Below are 18,875 nucleotides of genomic sequence, written 5' to 3' on the forward strand. Positions count from 1 at the left end.
CAGCGCACACAAAAAAAAACACCTACATTGTTTTGTTGTTCTGATGACTTGTTGTATCTTTGAATTTACTGTTATTAACTCATTCACTCCCAGACATTTGATTTTCACAGAAGCAATCCCCTTCACCCCCGGCTGTTTTACTGGATTTTGACTCATTTTGTAAGGCCCACAGAATATTGTGTTCTATTGCAATAAAAACATGGAAGCTACCAAAAGAAAGATTAGAGTCTCTTCTTTTATCAGGAAAAAAAGTATATTTCTATCACAAATCTATTTAGAATTGTGAGTAATTGAGCTTTTTTCCCCAACATGGCCCTGGTTGATCTCCTTTACTCTGCTGCCACCTGCTGGCCGTTTGTGCAATAACGACCATTTCTTCAACCGTTCTTTTCAGTTTAGAGGCTGCATCAAAGCCTTCTTTAATGTTGTACCATTAAAAAACAAAAACAAAAACAAAAAACGTATAAATACGTCTTTGGGATACTTAAAACATTTTTGGGAGCAAATGAGTTAACTTGAATACTTTGGGCTTTGGAGAATTTTGACATGTCACATTACAAAAGCTCTTAGCAAGTGTATTAAAATAATATTTAAAAAAAAAAAACACACACAAACTGAATATATTTTTTTTCTATTTTTTTCTTCAAAAATGTGACTTCTTTTCTGGAAAGAATAATTTTTTTTCTTCTGGAAAATATGCAACTGATGCGACTCTCAGACCGCAGACTAAAAGACACGCGAGGGCCATGTTAAATGGAGCGGTTGCATTTTCAAGTCGCATTAACGAGCCTTCTCCCCGAGAGAACGAGCGAGCAGCCTCGAGCTGCGCCGATAACACGCTGATCTCATATGTTGTTCTATCCTCTCGGACCCTAGGTCACCATACACACACGCAGACTTCGGTATTTTGCAACAGGTCCCCACTGGAGAAGTCCGTGGGGGTCTTTGCGAATGCTCGAATGACAAAGACACGCTGCCTCATAACGTAAACACACCTGCGTCCTGTCCTCTAACGGTGTCAGCGGCGCTCGCCTCCTTCCTTATCGCTTTTCAATATTTACTTATTCTCCCTCCCCTCTAATTGACTCCAACTTTTTATTTCAGCATCCTCGATCTTCCTTTACGTCCCTGATGAACCCTGGCTTTCGTTAAACTGTATTTTGAGTATGTGGTCTGTGTTGAGATATATGTTCCAAGAAATATACGGAAGAACTTTTATCTTGAAAATATGCAACTTTTGTTGATAAAAAGCGTAACTAAAAATAAATACATTTAAAAATTCTAAACACGTTATCCTGATTAATATGTATTCAACAAAGTGCCATCGGGCTCGCATTGTGAACTTGGGATGTAACGATAACTGCAATATCGTGATATCGCGATATTAAAAGTGACAAAATATATCATCGTTGTCATGTCACGATATTAAAAGCAACATCTGTTTAAAAAAAAAAAAAATTCAGGTTGATTTCCACTTTTATTTTTTAATTGCTGTAATGTACAAAAACACAATATTGTGTGCGGGTTTTTTTTTTTTTTTGTATGAGCTAATTTACAATATTGTGACCTTCTTTTATATCACCAACCTCTCCACCATATCGTGACAATTATCATATCGTGACCTTCATATCGTGATATCATCATATCGTGATGTTTGGATATCGTTACATCCCTAGTGTGAACGTCATGTGACCAAACCCAGTATTGAGCCATGACACTCGCAATGCGAGCCCGAAGGCATCTTGAGACCAATAACAGTCGACAGCAAAAAACAAAACAAAACAAAAAACAAAAAAAAAACTTATTTTCTTATTTCCATAAAACTAGCCTATGATAAAAAACTATGATTTTTTTTTTTTTTCGAAAAGTAACCACCAACAAAACCAGCATAAGTGCACCGTTTATTGTGGGAATGCTGAAGCATTCCCACATGTTATTGTGATTTTTATTCTCCACACTTTTTTGCCGCGTAACAACTCCCACATAATACTTCCAATTTACACTGTTCAAATTTCAATGAGCTACAAATATTCACCCCTCCCGGGGTATATATCGTTTGATTCCACATTACTTACAGTACTTGCACCATTTAACTTGTAATATCAACTTTTCCCCATTCATTTTCAATGGGACAGACACTGAACATTTTCTAAGTATCACTTTCCACGCCCACTTCCATACATACAACTCATCATTACCAGGTGTCTTACACTGCTCGGTGGCACAGTTGGTAAAGTGCCTTGTCCAGTAACCAGGAGGTCATAATTTCATAATTTATCTCTCAATTTACTTCATACTTTCATTCAAATCTTAGCATTCAGCAATTAGCATTCAGCTTTCAGCATTCCCACACAATTTCTCCAGAAATTGCACTTAGTCTAGTTATGATCAGCTGTTGCTTTGTTCTGTATAGATGCAAAAACACCCAGTATGAGCACGTACTGTATAATGTACGTGTTTTATGCGTGTGTGATGGCTACATGGGCTAAACGCAAGTAATGAACAGCAGATGTGGACTTTGCATGGCAGTTGGGGCTGAGCAAACGCACACACGCAAAAGTAACACAATCCTGTAACAATAACGCCTGCAGGTAAATGATAAAGCGAAAAGAAAAACAACAGATAGAAGCTCCTGATGATAGAAACTTCGTGACGGGGTCGGGTTAGTGGGTCAGTGTGCCAGAACACTTGTGTTTTTTTTTTTTATCTGTAACATGCGCGACACATGACTAATGTCACAGTAGGATCAGCGAACGCACGCTATTCACATAAACTGGCGCATGTGTTGCTTGTCGTTTGTTTGACTCGGCACATGGACTTAAGCGGCTATTTCATCACGTGCAATTTTTAGTTTGAGGTTTCTCTTGAATGTAGTCGGCGGATAAACGGCTCGTGTAATTGGTTGAACTCCTCAGAGGGGTTGAATCATGCCAATTTACCGCAGGAATGTTGGTGTGACGCATCCAACAATTTCTGGGGATTCTCTGCTGAAATTGTAAACGAATTTTGGGCACGAGTCTGAGCTCTACTTGAAACTATACAATTGTTTTCTAAAAAAAAATAAAAAATAAAATAAAATAAAATAAATAAATGTTTTCCAAGAAAAGAAGTAAGACTTCTTGCAACATAGCCTTCTTTCAAAAATATGCACATTTTCTCTAACTTCACTCTCAGGAGTGCTTTTGCACAAAATACTCAACTTTTTTATTTTCTTAAAAACACTTTATTTGATTGAAAATATGCAACTTTTTCTCAAAAGTATAAAACTTCTCTCATAAATGTGTAACTATAGATAAAACTTTTTTCTGAGAAATTTTTCTTCCACCTAATAAATATTAATTTCTCAAAAATATGTTCCTTTTTTTAATCAGAAATGAGACTTTAAACATATATGATTTTTTTATAGAACATACCACTTTTTTTTTTCTTGAAAATATGCAACTTTTTCTCAAAAGTATAAAACTTCTCTCATAAATGTGCAACTTTATAGATTATAAAACCTTTTTGAGAAAAATTTCTTCCACCTAATATTTATTTTTCAAAAATATGTGACTTTTTTTTTTTTTAAATCAGAAATGAGACTTTAAACGTAAGATTTTTTTTTATAGAAAACACCACTTTTTTTTTCTTGAAAATATGCAACTTTTCTCAAAAGTATAAATCTTTTCTCATAAATGTGCAACTCTATAGATTATAAAACTTTTTCTGAGAAAATTTTCTTCCACCTAATAAATATTAATTTCTCAAAAATATGTGACTTTTTTTTAATCAGAAATGAGACTTTAAACAATAAGATTTTTTATAGAAAATAATATACCACTTTTTTTCTTGAAAATACTGATTTCTTTTTTCTTTTTTCAAATTTATGACTTTTTAATTTTACAGATTTTACATTGTTTTTTTCTAAAACGGTCAATTTTTTTTCATCTTATTCTTCAAAATACAACTTGTTTAAAGAAATTATACACCTCTTATATCTTAAAATCTTTTTTAAATGTAGAAAAATATACAAACATTTCATAAAATATAAGAAATTGCATTTTGCTTTCAAATAAACATTATTTTTCCAAAAATATATTTTTTTTTCTTGAAATTATACAAATACAAAGATTTTCTTTCCCCCCACATACACTATTTTATAAATAACACATTTTTGTCCCCCAAAACTATACAACACTGTGTGCCAGAACGTGTTAATAAACACATTAAAACAAACGCCCAAGAATCCTTTAGACAAATTGTTGCATATGTTGCTTGTCTTTTGTTTGACTTATCGTTCTATTATTTCCAAGCGTTTTCTCCCGGGAACTTTGCATGGAGCCAACATCGCCGACTGTATTATGCGGCAAAACAACTCGTGTAATTGGGCAAACTCCTCAGAGGGGCTTCATCTCACCACCAAGTTACCGCAGGAATCCATATTCAGAAAAGCCGGTTTGACACGCATCCAACAATTTCTGGAACTTGTTGGCTACCTCCTGCTTCACGCCGACTGTGCATGATTTGCTGAAAATATTCAGTAATTATAACCGCGGCCTTGCGAGAGAACCTCGTCGGTGCCGAGCATTGACAACACCCTGGCTCATCTGGAAGACATTGTGTGATCAATGAATGGATCTATCTTATTTGTGCTGCTGATGAAAATAAAAAAACATTTGCAACAAGATTTAAGATTTAAAAAGTGCGTTTATAAGGAATGGTCACATTAGTCATTGTACGAAAAATGTCCGAGTTTAAGTAGTTTTTTTTTTTTTTTTTTATATTGGCCAAATGTGAGTGCCACATCAGTCTCTCCTGATTGATGGACGTGACATTCACTCATTCATTCGGTGTTTCCTTCTCTGTTTTTCTACTGGTCCTCTATGTTGCAAGATAAACACCATCCGAGCGCCAAATGGTCGCCAGGGGGGCGAAGGCTCGCAGATAAGGTACCGCGACGCACTCCCTCCAACCGACAGCCGCCTCACAGGGAGATCAGCAGATATCGATGAGACGATAAACCCCCGCTGGGGCCGAATCGGTGGTGTCAATCAAAACTTGTTGTCGGATCAGTGGGATTGGTCTCCCCGGGTGCGCCTGCCTCGTGGCTGACCTGCCATCGCGAGCCATCTACGCTTCACCTCTGAACCCCGTAAAGCGAAAACAGGTGCGAGCTTACAGCAACGGGTTCAGATGCGTGTTTTTGAGTGACCCCCCCCCCCCCCCCCCCCCCCCCCCCAGCTGATGCTGAGTGACGGTTCTAAACTGTTGGTGGTACCGAGGGGATGTTATTAGGGCCTAAAAGGGAGGAGAACGGATACCACTGATGGCCTCATGTTGATCTGATAGCTACGGAGACTGGCGGATGTCGGAAGTGATGACCAGGAACGGCGCATCCTCTTTGAGGGTCCGACCACGCCCTTGAAAACCACAACGCCCCACCACTCCGCTGAGCACCAAAGGTAAACAACCTGCTGACAGGAAATCCTGTCTGTCAAACAAGCAGAGATTGTGACGTTAAACGACTGACCCCCAGCAAGCAGCACACTTCCAACGCCGACCCCCACATACCATCAAGCAACTGCAAGTGCAAGTGAAGACCTTTAAAAAAAAAATCAGGAATCCTTTTTTTAGGAAGCTATTTCTGAAGTCACAAGGGACTGTGTTTTTGTTGTTTGTCAGACGAATATTAGTTTTTCCAGCCAATGATTTACTGACCTTCAGAGCCATCTTAACAACTGTTGCATCTCAAAAGAATGATACCATTTCTGGTGATGGGGTGTGCCTCAAACTTGGAGCATTAATAGTTGAAATAATTTTTGAAATTATCGTACACCCGTCATTACCAAAATACACTGGTTCGCGACAGTCAAATATAGTCGTTCTTGTGTTTAAAAATGCTCACAGGCACTCAGGGCTTTGTTGCAGGTTAATGTCACTGATCCGTATATATTACTGGATAGATGGTTTGAGTCTTGCGTGATTTCCTGTTTGGGAGTGTCTCCTGGGGGCGGACACTTACCATTTAGCCAATCAATGAATGGACGCCACTCGTTTCTCATGCTCAGAAAAGCGTGATTGGCTGGTATTATGTCAAATGAGAACAGATACCTTCAGGGTTCGCAAAAAAAAAAAAGACGAAATGGTCAAATTATCGTACATTTGCCATTATTTAGGATTATTGATCGTACAGACGGTCAAATTATCGTACAAATACGCGAATTATCGTACACCTGGCAACACTGGTGCTTCCTGTTTTCATTCTTCTTCTTTCAAATTTACAGTGTCAAACAAAATAATGTGCCGCCATCTCGTGGTCGACATTAGAATTACACCACAAATAGACAGGCACCGTAGCTCAGCATGTTTGACCGTCACAATGGCTGTTCAGTGTTTTTCAGTGCGAGTTCCCCACAAAGTTATCTGAGGATTACATGACCCCTCCCCAAAAACCTCTTCCCAATCTTCAAAGGTTCTTTATCTGGTCTTTGAAGTGAACTGCTATGATATCTGGTCTATAGCTAGATACCTGTGTCATAGAAAATGCCAGAGTTGATCATATTATAGGACTGTGCTTAGTGACTCCGCTTAGTCATGATTGTCATGTGGGATCTAATTAACGATCATCCATTCATTCCATGTACTACTTATATTTACTAGGGTCTGTGTGTGCTGATGCTGGAGGCGGGGTACCCATAGATCCAATTCTATTTGCGATGACTTTTCAAAAGCATGCTTGCACAGATGTTAATGTTTTGAGCGAGCCAGAGTTTGAAAAGTACATCACATATTTGGGTCATTAAAGAAAAAAAAAAAAAAAGAAAAAAAAAAAAAGTTAAAACAGCATCAACATGTGAGAGCGTTTGCTCGCTCTGAACATGTCCGCTGATTGTGTTGCTGCATTTAAACAGCACATTGACTCATACAAACCGACATTACCGCATGTTTTTGTTGTTAAATCGAAACCCTGGGGGCACTTGTGGAAAGCAGTTAATTGGTTGCTTGTGAATTATTTGTGTGCGGGTTTTAGCGTATATGTTTAATATTTATTCTGGAAAAATACACCTAAATAAGTCTCATAATAATTGTTAGTGGCTAGTTAAATATATCCTGGGTCAAAGTGACGCAAGGGCATGAATGCTCTTCCTGAGGAAAAAGTGTAACAGTAAGGTTGTGTGTGACACAGCAACTTACTCAAGCCTTAATTTGTCATCAAAGTCTTGTCATAAAAGTTTATTTATTTTTTTAAGTTATTTTTATACTTGTATAATCATTACATGCAGGTTCAACAAAAGTACGTTTTTGGTATTAAAGCCATGTTACAGTGACCTAAGAGTATTTTATTGTACATGAAAAACAAATTATGATTTATTTTTTTATTTTTTTTTAATTAACAAATGAATAACTTATTTTTACACTTGAATTACAATTAACCCACCTATTTTGTTGCAGGTCAAATTGACCAATTTCCAGAAAAGTTAATGTAAAAATATTTAAAATGGTTCCAAGTTTTTTTTGTTTTGTTTTTTTCTTCTCCAGAATTAAACGTCACACATAATTATGAGTAACAAATCTTATAATGAGATACTTAAAAAAAAAAAAAAAAAAAAAAATGTATCTTGGGCGTTTCTGACTGTGACTAATTAAATTTGTTGGGTCAAAATGACCCAAGATTTACGGGTTAGAAATTGAGTTTTGTGCGCAACGACTGACCATTTTTCATTTTAAATTGAGTGTTTTACTAACATTAGTTGATTTATTTTCGTATGACCATTCAAATCATTTCTGTTGTGATGGCCACACTTTGACCCTGGAACAGATGACTTCCATGATTTCCTATGGGAAACAGCGCCCGTGCGTCTTTTTGTGTTTCTCTGTGTTGTTGTACTGCTGTGGAGGGATGGATCTCGACTCTCACAGGACGCTACCAAAAGTTTGGATTAGAACTGCAGCACTGATGTCCTCTGATCCACAGCCAAACACACAACAGGCAGCATTGGAAGTGCACACATACACACGCACACACACACACACACACACACAAGGCACAAGCAAGTGTATGTGCAGGCTCCTGCTTTTGAAATCAGTTTCTTTTGGACGAAGAGGCAAAGAAGCAGTTTGCCTCATAACAATGCTATCTGGGCCTGAAGGTGCCTTGTGGGGTCTCTAATATATGATCACAGTTAATGGCTTGTACTCCCTGTAAGTGAAACTAAACGTCTTTTTTGGGGATTGAAATAAACAACATAAAGCTGTTAAATGCTGTTGTAAATTGTGACACGCAGGAAATAAGCATTTCTGGAGCGCAGACATAGCTAGCTAACTAACATGGTGTATTAGCCTAGTAGCCTAATTAAGTTACTCGCAATTGCGCTGGATATTACTGATGCGAATAAAGGTGCTCACAGTTATCATATAGTGGGGAATTGGTGCCTTTTTAACCTTGCCCCCCAAAAAGTCAACTAAAATGCAGAAAAATACATCACGTTTTAGCTCACAAATTCAGTACTACATATAGTCAAATGAGCACTTCTCCACAGGTGCCATTTTGGTCCATACTTTTTCACTTTTTCTATTTAATTGACGGAGTTGAATCAGTACTTTAACTTTTACCAGAACTTTTGTTTACACAAGTATTTGTACTTCAGCGTAAGAACAGAATTTGAGTCCATTTGGGCACCTCTGCCAAAGCAAATCATGAACCAATGGATGCACACAGGGCGTATTGACAGCTGTTTCTTCATAGGTTGTCTCCATCTAGAGTCTAGATTCTAGACCCTCAAAACTCACCCCCATGGAGCATGGCAGAAGGGCATGCTTTCTTCTTCGGCCAGAGCTATTTCCGAACAGCAATACCGGAAAACACACAAACAACTCTCACACCGGGTCCGAAAATAGAGACCACAAGCATGCCGGTGGCCTTTAAGGAGTAAAGAGATAGAATTTCTCAGTCAGGATCTCCTGTTGAGTGGATGGAAATGGCAGAGGAAGGGTAGTGAGGGTGTGTGTAGGGTGTTACATTTTGTGGATGGATGATTAGAGACAATTTATGGTCTTGAATGAACCTAACCCTTTCCGAAATGAACTATTGCCTTTGGTCACATGCAAAAATTGGCAACAAAAAAATAAAAATTTGATCTTTCCCTAGTGCTGCCATAAAAATGTAACGACAGCCAGGTGTTTTTGTACTCAGCACTGTCCATTTCCCAGATCATTTATCACCTTACTGGAGGTGTCTGTGTCCCAAGAGAAGGGCTTATCAGCTCTTCTCAACAGTGCATCCTACAGTATACTTTCTCATTGTTGTCGTATTCCCATCAAGGAAAGCTTTTTGGAAGTACTGGAATGAGGCCCACTTTTCCATCGAGAACAAAAGCATGTGTGCTTTTCTTGGACTTCCACTTTTCAAGTGTCATTTAAGGATCCTTTTTATGACTGCAACACCACCATGCATCCTTTTTTATTTATTTATTTGTAGCTCTGGTTCCATCCCAGCTGATTTATTAAACATCAATAGGGTGCAAAACGGTCCCCAATTTGGAGATTATTGTATACAGAGGTGAGCAGTTGTCCACACAAGCGGGAAATGCACACGCCCTTTACTACATCTCAATATTTCCTGTTTTTATTAGCCACTATATAGGGTAGCACTAAATACACGCACAGCACATATACGCGACACAAAATGCACACAACTCAGTCTTCGGAGGAAGAAGGGCTGTTGAGAACCATTAAACAAGGAGGCATTTTTAGAATGGGGGAAACAAAGGGGGGAAGTGACATGACGTCGCGCAGGAGGGAATCGAACACGCCTTGAGGAACACTTGCATACAATTCTTATTTCACACACACACACATACACGCGTGTTTACTAAGCACACCCAAGGTCCTCTCAAAATAGCACCCAAATCAGAAAACATAAGGATGTATACTTGTATAGCATCCAGCTTGTTTTCCCTTTGGACTCGGAGAAATGTGCCTCTTTTGAGGCCCTGGTGATAATAAAGCTGTGGCTGAACACGAATGATGTAAATTTAGCGGAACAACTGGCTTAAATGTTGATTGACGACTGCTGGCAACTAAAAGTATTATTTCAATTGCCGTTAGCAAGATTACGCAAATGAAATGACACAGTTGATTTCCGCGAAACTTCGCCGAGGCCAGTTAGAATTTTGGTGTGAATCCAGATTAACATTGCAGCTTCACTTGTATTTGAATTATATTTTAGGTGGATTCTCAAAAGTGTTTTTCATCCAGCCAAGAATGCAAATGCTAGGCTAGTAGGCTGCGAGCAAACGAGCAAATGATGCGCACAGTAAGAGATTTTAGGTGAGATGAGATACACACACAGGACTTGTCGCCACTCAATCTCTAGCTTGACAAACTAGCATATACACGTATAGACAATTTTTTAACCGGGCAATAGCCAGATATTACATATACATCTGGTACCTCTCCACAGTAATTTCGTCGGGAAAAGGCGGGACATTCTGTACAATAATTCGAGCCGATTGGACGATGCGACATTCTACACGTTTGTTTTAACCAATCACGGCCACAGATGAAAATTTCATGTTCGTTGTTGTTTAAGGGGGGAAAGCACGAACATCTTACCAGCTAGACTGCACAAAGCACCGCTCGCTGTTCAATATTCAATAAAGAAACGGTGAATAATTCTGCGAGAACAGAATTAATTATAGCGTCCATTCGTCCACATTAGGTTTGTTTGTTAACATCCGCGTCGGCGCTGGCTTCCTGGTTTTGTCACAGTTGCATATCCCGCCCCCAAACACAATGTCGCTCTGTGCTTGGTCCGAACAACGGCGTAAATCTACAAGAGCGGTACAGGATGTATTCTCCGGAGTTTGTGAACTCACAAATACCGCGAGAATTCCTCTTGCGAGAGCAAGGTTAAGACAATTCAGCATCTTCACTGAACCTAACATGCATGTTTTTAGAATGTGTGAGGAAGTCGGAGTACGCGGAAAACTGGCACATCTGTTGAAGGTTAGAGTTGCTACAGATCGCTCACGAATGTCCGAGCGCGAGGGGGTCAGGCCATCAATCATGCGCTCGCGCTCTCTTTTTCTCTCCATGCATGCGGCCCAACCCGGCGGGGCAGCAACATACTATATGCATGTGTGTGTTTACTGTTACATTATAGCTGGAAGTCGGAGCATCTTCCTGTTTTCTCTCAAAATAGAAATATCATGCTGGTTAGTCACATACTGAGGTGGGACTCTCTCTCACACTTTTCTCTCTCTCACACTCACACATAAGGACATTGACAACCAACCAAATGAAAGGGCAGCATGCCCACTAATTTAATATGTGGACAGGTCCTCGGGGTAACAGAGCTTTGATAGGATAATTGGGAAGTTGAATACAAGTTCACACTCTTCAGAGAATGGTTCTAGAATGTTGGAACGTACGTCGATCACGTACAACTGCACACAATACAACACATATAATGGCGAGTATGGTAAGTGGTCATCACGTCATCCATTCTCAGCACTAAAGCATGCCGTTAAACCCAATGACGTCGTATAAAACACTTTTAGTCCATTTCGAAAAAGGACTAGCTGGGGAGTTGGCCGGGAGACATTTGGGCCTAAATCCATACAAGCTTTACGAAGGATGAATTGAATCTTGGCAGAAAGCAGGTGTTAGAAATGTTGACCGTTTTCTAAGTCTTGCAACAATCTTCAAGATAAGAAGAAAAATCGAGACACTAATCTAAACATAACATTCTGATTAATATAGCGTTTGTGGACCATGACTAAAGTAGGCGGCCATTTTGCCACTTGCTGTTGACTGTTGCTGTTTTCAGCGTTTGGTCATGTGACGTTTCCAAGCTGACCCGTGATTGGTCGTTACATGAGGACTGAGCAACTGTGCTGGCATTTTCAGTCAACAGCAAGTGGCAAAATGGCCGCCCCCTGCATGGAACATTGAACACGTTTTGGGTTTTTGGTAAGAAAATTAACATTTTGAAAATTATTTTGGAATTATTACCAAATAAGTTGTACCTGTACTGTACTTTGAGTTAAGTACATAGTGTGAGCAATTTTGCCCTTTGTAGATGCATGACAGCCCCCAGGTTCCATAATTTTGGTGCATTGCAGGATTTAAAGTGAGCTTGATCCAAATCCTACTCGACACTAAACATCCGGTTCAAAACAAATGTGTCTGACCCTGTCACCACCCAAATGTGTGGCCACTGGCTACTGGCTGCAAACACACACAAGTGACCGGGTGGGCACTGCTGACTCAGGTGTTTATGCTCCCTTGGGGGAAAATATTATTACAACCAGGGAATGGAACTCAAAGTTGCAGGAGAGCAACAAGTTAAAACTAATGGCAGCGTTGACGTTATTTTTTATTATGTCATGTTGATTCACTTTATTAAATCAAATATATACGAAGACATGAAGCCGCTCCAGAAAGTCTTTTTACTTTGTTCATGTTGTGCTTTGGCTTGCTTCTCAAATAGCATCAACGGAGTACGTTGCGGGAATAAAAGCTGGTTTAACTCAATGTTCTTTTTGGATGCCTCATACACACACACTGACCCCATGTGCTCATGTTAACAGAAAGCAGAGGCTCACTTGCTTGGCTTGCCTTTAGGGCCTATTTCAAATCTGTGCTCCGGCCTTCCTGTGTGGAGTCAGCATGATATTTCCCTGCTTGTGTGCGTTTTCTGCGGGTACTCAAGCTTCTTAATACATTCCAAAAAACATGCTTCTAATGTTACTTTAGGACTCTCCATTGTGTGAATGTGATCGGTTGTTTGTTTATACAGTACATAATAAAATCAGATGGGATTGGATCAATGCACCTCATGTGCCATTAGCTCCGCCCAGTAATAGTTTTTCTTTTCTCACTATAATATACCAATATAAGTAAATCAAACAAAAGTTATATTGGCTCATTTAGAACATGTTCTGAGTCACAGACAATGCTTCGTTCCAGCGTGACCTCCCTGCAATCATCAGGGTTATCCATTCTAGGCTAAATTGTTGTCTGATGGGAGTTGCGGCATCGGGGACTGGAGAGCAGACAGAGGCAATTGTTCAACTTTAAACTATTTACTGAGGAACTGCAATGAAAGAGGTCATAGGTTGGCCAGGCCACTTTCCTTTCAAAACGGCTACATCTTGCGTGTTCTTTCGCACCAGTTTTGTGAGAAATTTCAAGTTTGGGACAAACAACAGCGTATTCACGCTAATCAAAAAAACAATCATGCAATTAAAAGTTGTTTTTAATCACATAATGTTAGCATCCGTCTTTGGTCTTCAAAAGGAACAGATGGGCTGTAAATCACAATCTATTTGTTGCTTGTCTTGTTTGTCGCACAAACGCGCTTGAAGAACGGAAGTGTGCTGAAGATCGGCCCTTTAAAGGCAAGCATCAAATTGGCAACACAAATTATAGCACAAAACATGCACGATTTGCGTTCAATGCCGCCAGGTACAAAATAAGATATGAGACGTATATGTGATATGATGGCAAGTTATGTATTTCCATTACATCCTTTGGATAAAACTGCTTCCAAATCAACCGAGATTGCGCTGGATTATAGAAATTCTACTGTAGTTTTGTGCCCCCTCTTTTTCTATTACACAGCTTCCCATCTGTTCCCATTTTAGATTCGTAATAATGGAGGAATGGTGTTCAGATTTTGCCGCAATCAAAATAGATTGCGTTGGCCGTCACACTCCAAGATCAACACACCTGCAGGCGCCGCCGTTTGGAATAGAATTTCAAAAGGCTCGTACGTGCCGTAGTGTAAAGTCTCGTATCCTTGTATTCGTGCGCACGTACGTAGTACATGAAGGTGTGAGTGATTGCGGTGCCAAATGTTGACCTCATGTGGCTTGTCATGCCCCTCTCGTGCAGGCTTTTTTTGAAGTCGGGACTCTCACATGTGGCTCATATTTGCACTCAAATACCTCCCAGATCTATTGGCTGCTTTGATATGGGACGTAAACACAAAGCTCATTGACATGTATTTTTGTCTCTGGTGTCGCCGATTTACTCTTTAATCGGGTGGAGGGCACGGTTACGACAGCTATGTATTCCATTGTTCTGTGCATGCAAACAAAAGGCATTGTGTTGCAATATGATATCATGAGAAGACACTGCTGGGAAATAGTAAACAAATGTGGTTTCAAGACAGCCACAAGATTGATTAAGCTCCAATACATTAATGGTTTTGAAAATTCTACTTTCAAATATGAAGCTAAATGACAAGAAGTATTTTTGTGATGGTAGCAACAGGGCCATTTTGACATGTCCACTGCTATATGAAATTTCAAGTAACAAGTAATAGCCCCGTTTTATATCTAGGGTTGATTTCCGCAAGCACATCAGAGCCATGGCCAGAGACAGATAATAACCTAGATAATAAGCCAGATAATAAGTTATGGCTATACAGGAATCTGTCATATTTACATACAAATGGTCATTAAAATGCACTGTCCCTTTTTTTTTTTTTTTTTTTTTTTTTTTAAAGGTGCATCGTTTAGCGTTTCAGGATCTTTTCTCATTAACATAGATCTAAACATATAGTCAATGCACCATATTAACTCAACAATAAAAACAATTTAATGCTACAGTTTTTTTCCCCTCTCCCGTCACAATTTTGAAATACAGCATACAATGTCAACAGACATAACTGAAAATAATAGTGAATAGATACGCTTTCAAAAGTACTTTTGGGAAATCTATACAGTCATTTCCTTCCCCCAAGAGGATAAAGATCAGTGTTTTTCAACAGAGTCTGATTTGTTTGGGACACTTCTGGAAAAGCACCAAACAAATGTGGTCACTAAAAGGACTTTTTAAGTGTCTGTGTGTCCGCTTTCATTTATGAGCAGGGTTTCACAATCTTTTTGCTCGCTGGTTTGTCTGTTACACAACTCTGCGGCGTGGCGGCGTGCCTTGCTGTTCGCTGAGCCCTGTCCCCACTTATTGAGATTTACGGAGTGATGAGCTTGCGCCCCATTTTCTTTTGCCCAAGATGTCTTTTTTTCTGGGAAGACCCCAGAAAGAAAAGAGGAAAAAAAAGATTGGTCAAAAAGACCAATAGTGTGTGAGTGTTGGGGGTGGGGGGCTTAATAGTTTTAGGGCAGATAGTTTTGTGTTTAAATTCGGTGAACATATTATACTGCTCCTTATTTTACCTGAAAGACAACAACCGAGAGGCCCCACTCTTCTTCTCTGGTGGAGAAATACAGTCTTGGGTTGAATTGCTCTTAAATTATGTTTGCCATCTAGTGGTGAACACTGTTATTACAACTGCAAACTGCTCCACGATGGGAGAAAAATATTTGCAAAAATTAATGTCGCCAGTTGCCATCACTGTCTTAGATGGTTGGACAATTCGTTCTCGGTTTACAACAAGTCTTCCATTCTGATTACGAGGACATCATCACTAACTCAACACATTTTCCCCCCCGATACTTTTTGTCAGTTTTAGCGAGATTTCAGTATTTTATTTTTATCCTAAGTTCCATTTTTTCTTAGTTTCATGCCTTATTTTTTTGCCGGATTGTTGTAATTACTTTTTACCTGGAAAACACCGTAGTCAATTGCTAACCTGATAATCACAATACATATTTGTATGAAAATCACTTCCAGACGTTGGAAATATTAAACTATCAAATAAAAATCTGCAAATATGGCAAATGGGCTAACCAGCACAGTAGTTTGTGAGCCTTTCGTGTTCCACACCCCAAGCCTTATTGTTACTATAGGGTCTCATTTGTATGTTATATCACATACAGAGTATTCCAACACATTTACCTATAATTACCTACTCTGTGCACGACTGACTGCTGGCATCCCGTGCAGTACAGAAAAAAAGGGGATTTTTTTTTTTTTTTTTAATAAATAGACCCAGATTGAAAGGCCTCTGGGAGAGGGAGATGAATTTGCACCCACAGAGCCTTGCAAACAAGCAGGGGGGGGGGGATAGACATGGAAGGATCACAATGCAACAGTAAATAATGTTACAGTATGAATAACGAGTTCCCCCTGTGTGCCGGGGCCCCAGCTGGACTAATGGCGGAGACCTGGTTTAGATTAGGCCTTACACAAACACACGTGTGCACGCACGTATGCGGGACCTATCACGCATTCTCTGGTAGGAAACCGTGGATGAGTCAAGATCAGTTATGATTAGTCGTAGAAGTGTGACTATCAAATCCAAAGCTGTATCCTTTCGTCGTCCAGCAAAGGAGTTCATTTAACAGCATACATTATGCAACCTTGAAACCACCTATGTTGAGGTCAGAAAGTGAGCCCAGATAGTATATGGGGTGCTCATTTCATCATTGTTTATTTAAAAAGTAATGTTAAGTATTAGTAAATATATTACAACATAGAACATTTAAGTCATATTAAATATATTTCAGGCTACTATTCAAGGAGGAGGTTTGCCTTCAGTAGTGTCCGAACATGCTTCATCTATCTCTACATTCGATACGTGAGCTGCTGAGCTACCATTACACGAGGATGAGGTTGTTGCTCTTTAAATAAAAAAATGCACACTCACTGTTGTACAACCTTTGCTGCGTCACTTAGCGATATGCCTGTTCAAATCAAAGCCCAAACACTGCAGCCTTGAGCTGCACCCTCCTCACTATCCCGTTATAGGAGTCAAAGTGGCCTCGATTGTCAGTTTGGGTCCTCCCGCTTTGCCGGAGCTGCAGCGGACATCAAGTAGAGTTAGGCCAGGTGACGGACGAAAACCTACATGCTCCCGATTGTTTCCTTCATCGCTTCTCCAGTTTTTTGAATCTGGCCTCTGCAGGAGAAGGAAAGACTTCATGCGAGGAGAGCTACAAACACAAGTTGATTTGCAGTGCAATACCACCATCTGCTGGTGAACTGGAGACTCAACACAAATTGATTAGCTTTCTTAATAGTATTTAGTCAATTATTCCCATAAGAAATACTGAAAACGAAATAAATCATGGGCAAAATGTTACTTCTTATAAACTATCCACTGTACACGTTTTCCACAACACTTTGTTAGAATTGAATTTTACTCTATTCATACAGCCTTTGAGTGCTGCAAGAGTTAATGAGTGCACTTCATAATACTGCACAACACGACACTTTGCCTTTGTGTTCCTGAATTTCTCACCTAGTTTTTTGGAATACGCGTCCAGTTTATAAGCAGCTTGTTCCAACGAAGACACTTGCTCCTCAATCTGATTTATCTGGTCCAGGTAGGGCTGAAGACTAGCATCTATGAAAACACACAAAGGTAAATAAAGGTGCCAATTGTTCCTCAATCGAGGATGACACGAGTTTTATGTGCGCCTCACACTTATTGTTGAGATCCTGCAAGTTTCGACTGATGTTGATGCTGATGTCTTTCATCTCCATGTATTTCAGACTGGTTAACTTGTTCATGTTCTCCAACAGACGATAATCCTCGCAAGTGGCTGAAATGAGGATTACGCGAATGGGGTCACAAAAAATTAAAAAAAAGACATGGGAAGACAGCATTTTTCCATTCTGGACGGGGAAACAAAACAAGGAATATGTGCACAAATAAACTTTAACAATACCTGTGAGTTCTCCTTGAAGAAAGACGGCCATCTTTTCAAACATGTCAGTACACAACGCGTTGATGTCTGGTTCTGCGGGCTCCACAGCTTCTTCTGCCGTTTCCACACCACCATCACCTTGAGTATGCAAAAGGCATAAACAACAATTATTCAAAATCTTCAAAATATGCATCCACATTTAACAAAGCCACATGGGTATCCAAACTATAGCCAATGTTGCATTTGCATTTTTTAGGGACCCCAGTTTACACAAAACTAATTGACATGGGATGTTTGACGCTTGTCTGCACTGTACTACTAACTTTATACACTGGGTGGCAATGAAGGACATTGCATTGCTGTCCAATTATTTACAATGAAACTAGAAACAACATTTGTATTTACACCTCCCTGATAAAGATTATTCAATTACAGCCGTAAATGGCCTTTGACCTATTCTATTTTTTTTTTTTAATATGAGCAAACTCACACAAATGAATGCGTCATTTTATGCCGCTTTTAGAACAATAACAAAAAAATGTGAGCTATTCCAGGACCGCGGGCTACTCAGCAAACGCGTCACTTGAAGAAACAATTGTTTCGTTTGTTGTGAACTATTAGCATTAGCACGCTACGGAAGCTGGATCGATTGGTCGCTCACTGTTCGTATTGGGTTTCTTAACCGCGAGCACCGGTGCTTCCTTCAAGTCCTCTGCGCCTTCGACGTGACTCATTAAATCCGCAGCGGCATTCGGAGGAGCAGAATGGGCCCCAGGCGACCTGGAAATACTGTCCATTGCAGCGGCGTCGTCTCCTATGGCAGCCATTTTGTGTCTGTTTTGACCCCCACCCCCTTTCTGTCTCGTGAGTTGTGGACACGTGACTTCCGCCCGCCACCACAACCACTTCCTTTATTTTTCACGCACTGCCACGCCCTTATAATAATACCCTTGTAAGCGTGAATAATAAGCACTTAATCGGTTTCGTTTTTATGAATCAAACCCAGAACAGAAACCAAGTTAACATATTTCAAAGAGGAACATAAATCTAGGAAATAATTCTAAACAAGCACGTACCTGCATTAGTTTCATCATACACTTATTTGTTTAAAATATATAGTGTTTTTGAATTGTATAAAATGCGTGAAAAAAAAAAAGTGTTTTCCTTTTTTTTTCCGCTTGTCTCGTTGAACGAGACACTTATTTTAACGCGTCTCTCGCAATAAAATATTCAAATCGAAAGTAAATGGGAAATGTTACAATAAGTAGTTGCAGACTATATTAAACGAGAATTCACCGCATAATAAACACTCTTTTACTTCATTCTTTGGCTTTC

At 39.5% G+C, this 18,875-nt stretch overlaps 1 protein-coding gene across 1 annotated transcript; it reads right to left on the bottom strand.

The window, feature by feature from the left end:
* Positions 1–16,297: 16,297 nt before the first annotated feature.
* Positions 16,298–18,424, bottom strand: bloc1s2 (biogenesis of lysosomal organelles complex-1, subunit 2). Its single transcript, XM_077533946.1, has 5 exons — positions 18,202–18,424; positions 17,562–17,678; positions 17,316–17,435; positions 17,132–17,236; positions 16,298–16,789 (listed from the first exon to the last, which is right to left on the bottom strand). The coding sequence occupies exons 1-5, from the start codon at positions 18,365–18,367 to the stop codon at positions 16,758–16,760; spliced, it is 540 nt and encodes a 179-aa protein (XP_077390072.1). The 5' UTR covers positions 18,368–18,424; the 3' UTR covers positions 16,298–16,757.
* Between the last annotated feature and the right edge of the window lie 451 nt (positions 18,425–18,875).

This window comes from Festucalex cinctus, chromosome 10, assembly GCF_051991245.1.
Source record: "Festucalex cinctus isolate MCC-2025b chromosome 10, RoL_Fcin_1.0, whole genome shotgun sequence".
Lineage (NCBI taxonomy): Eukaryota > Metazoa > Chordata > Actinopteri > Syngnathiformes > Syngnathidae > Festucalex > Festucalex cinctus.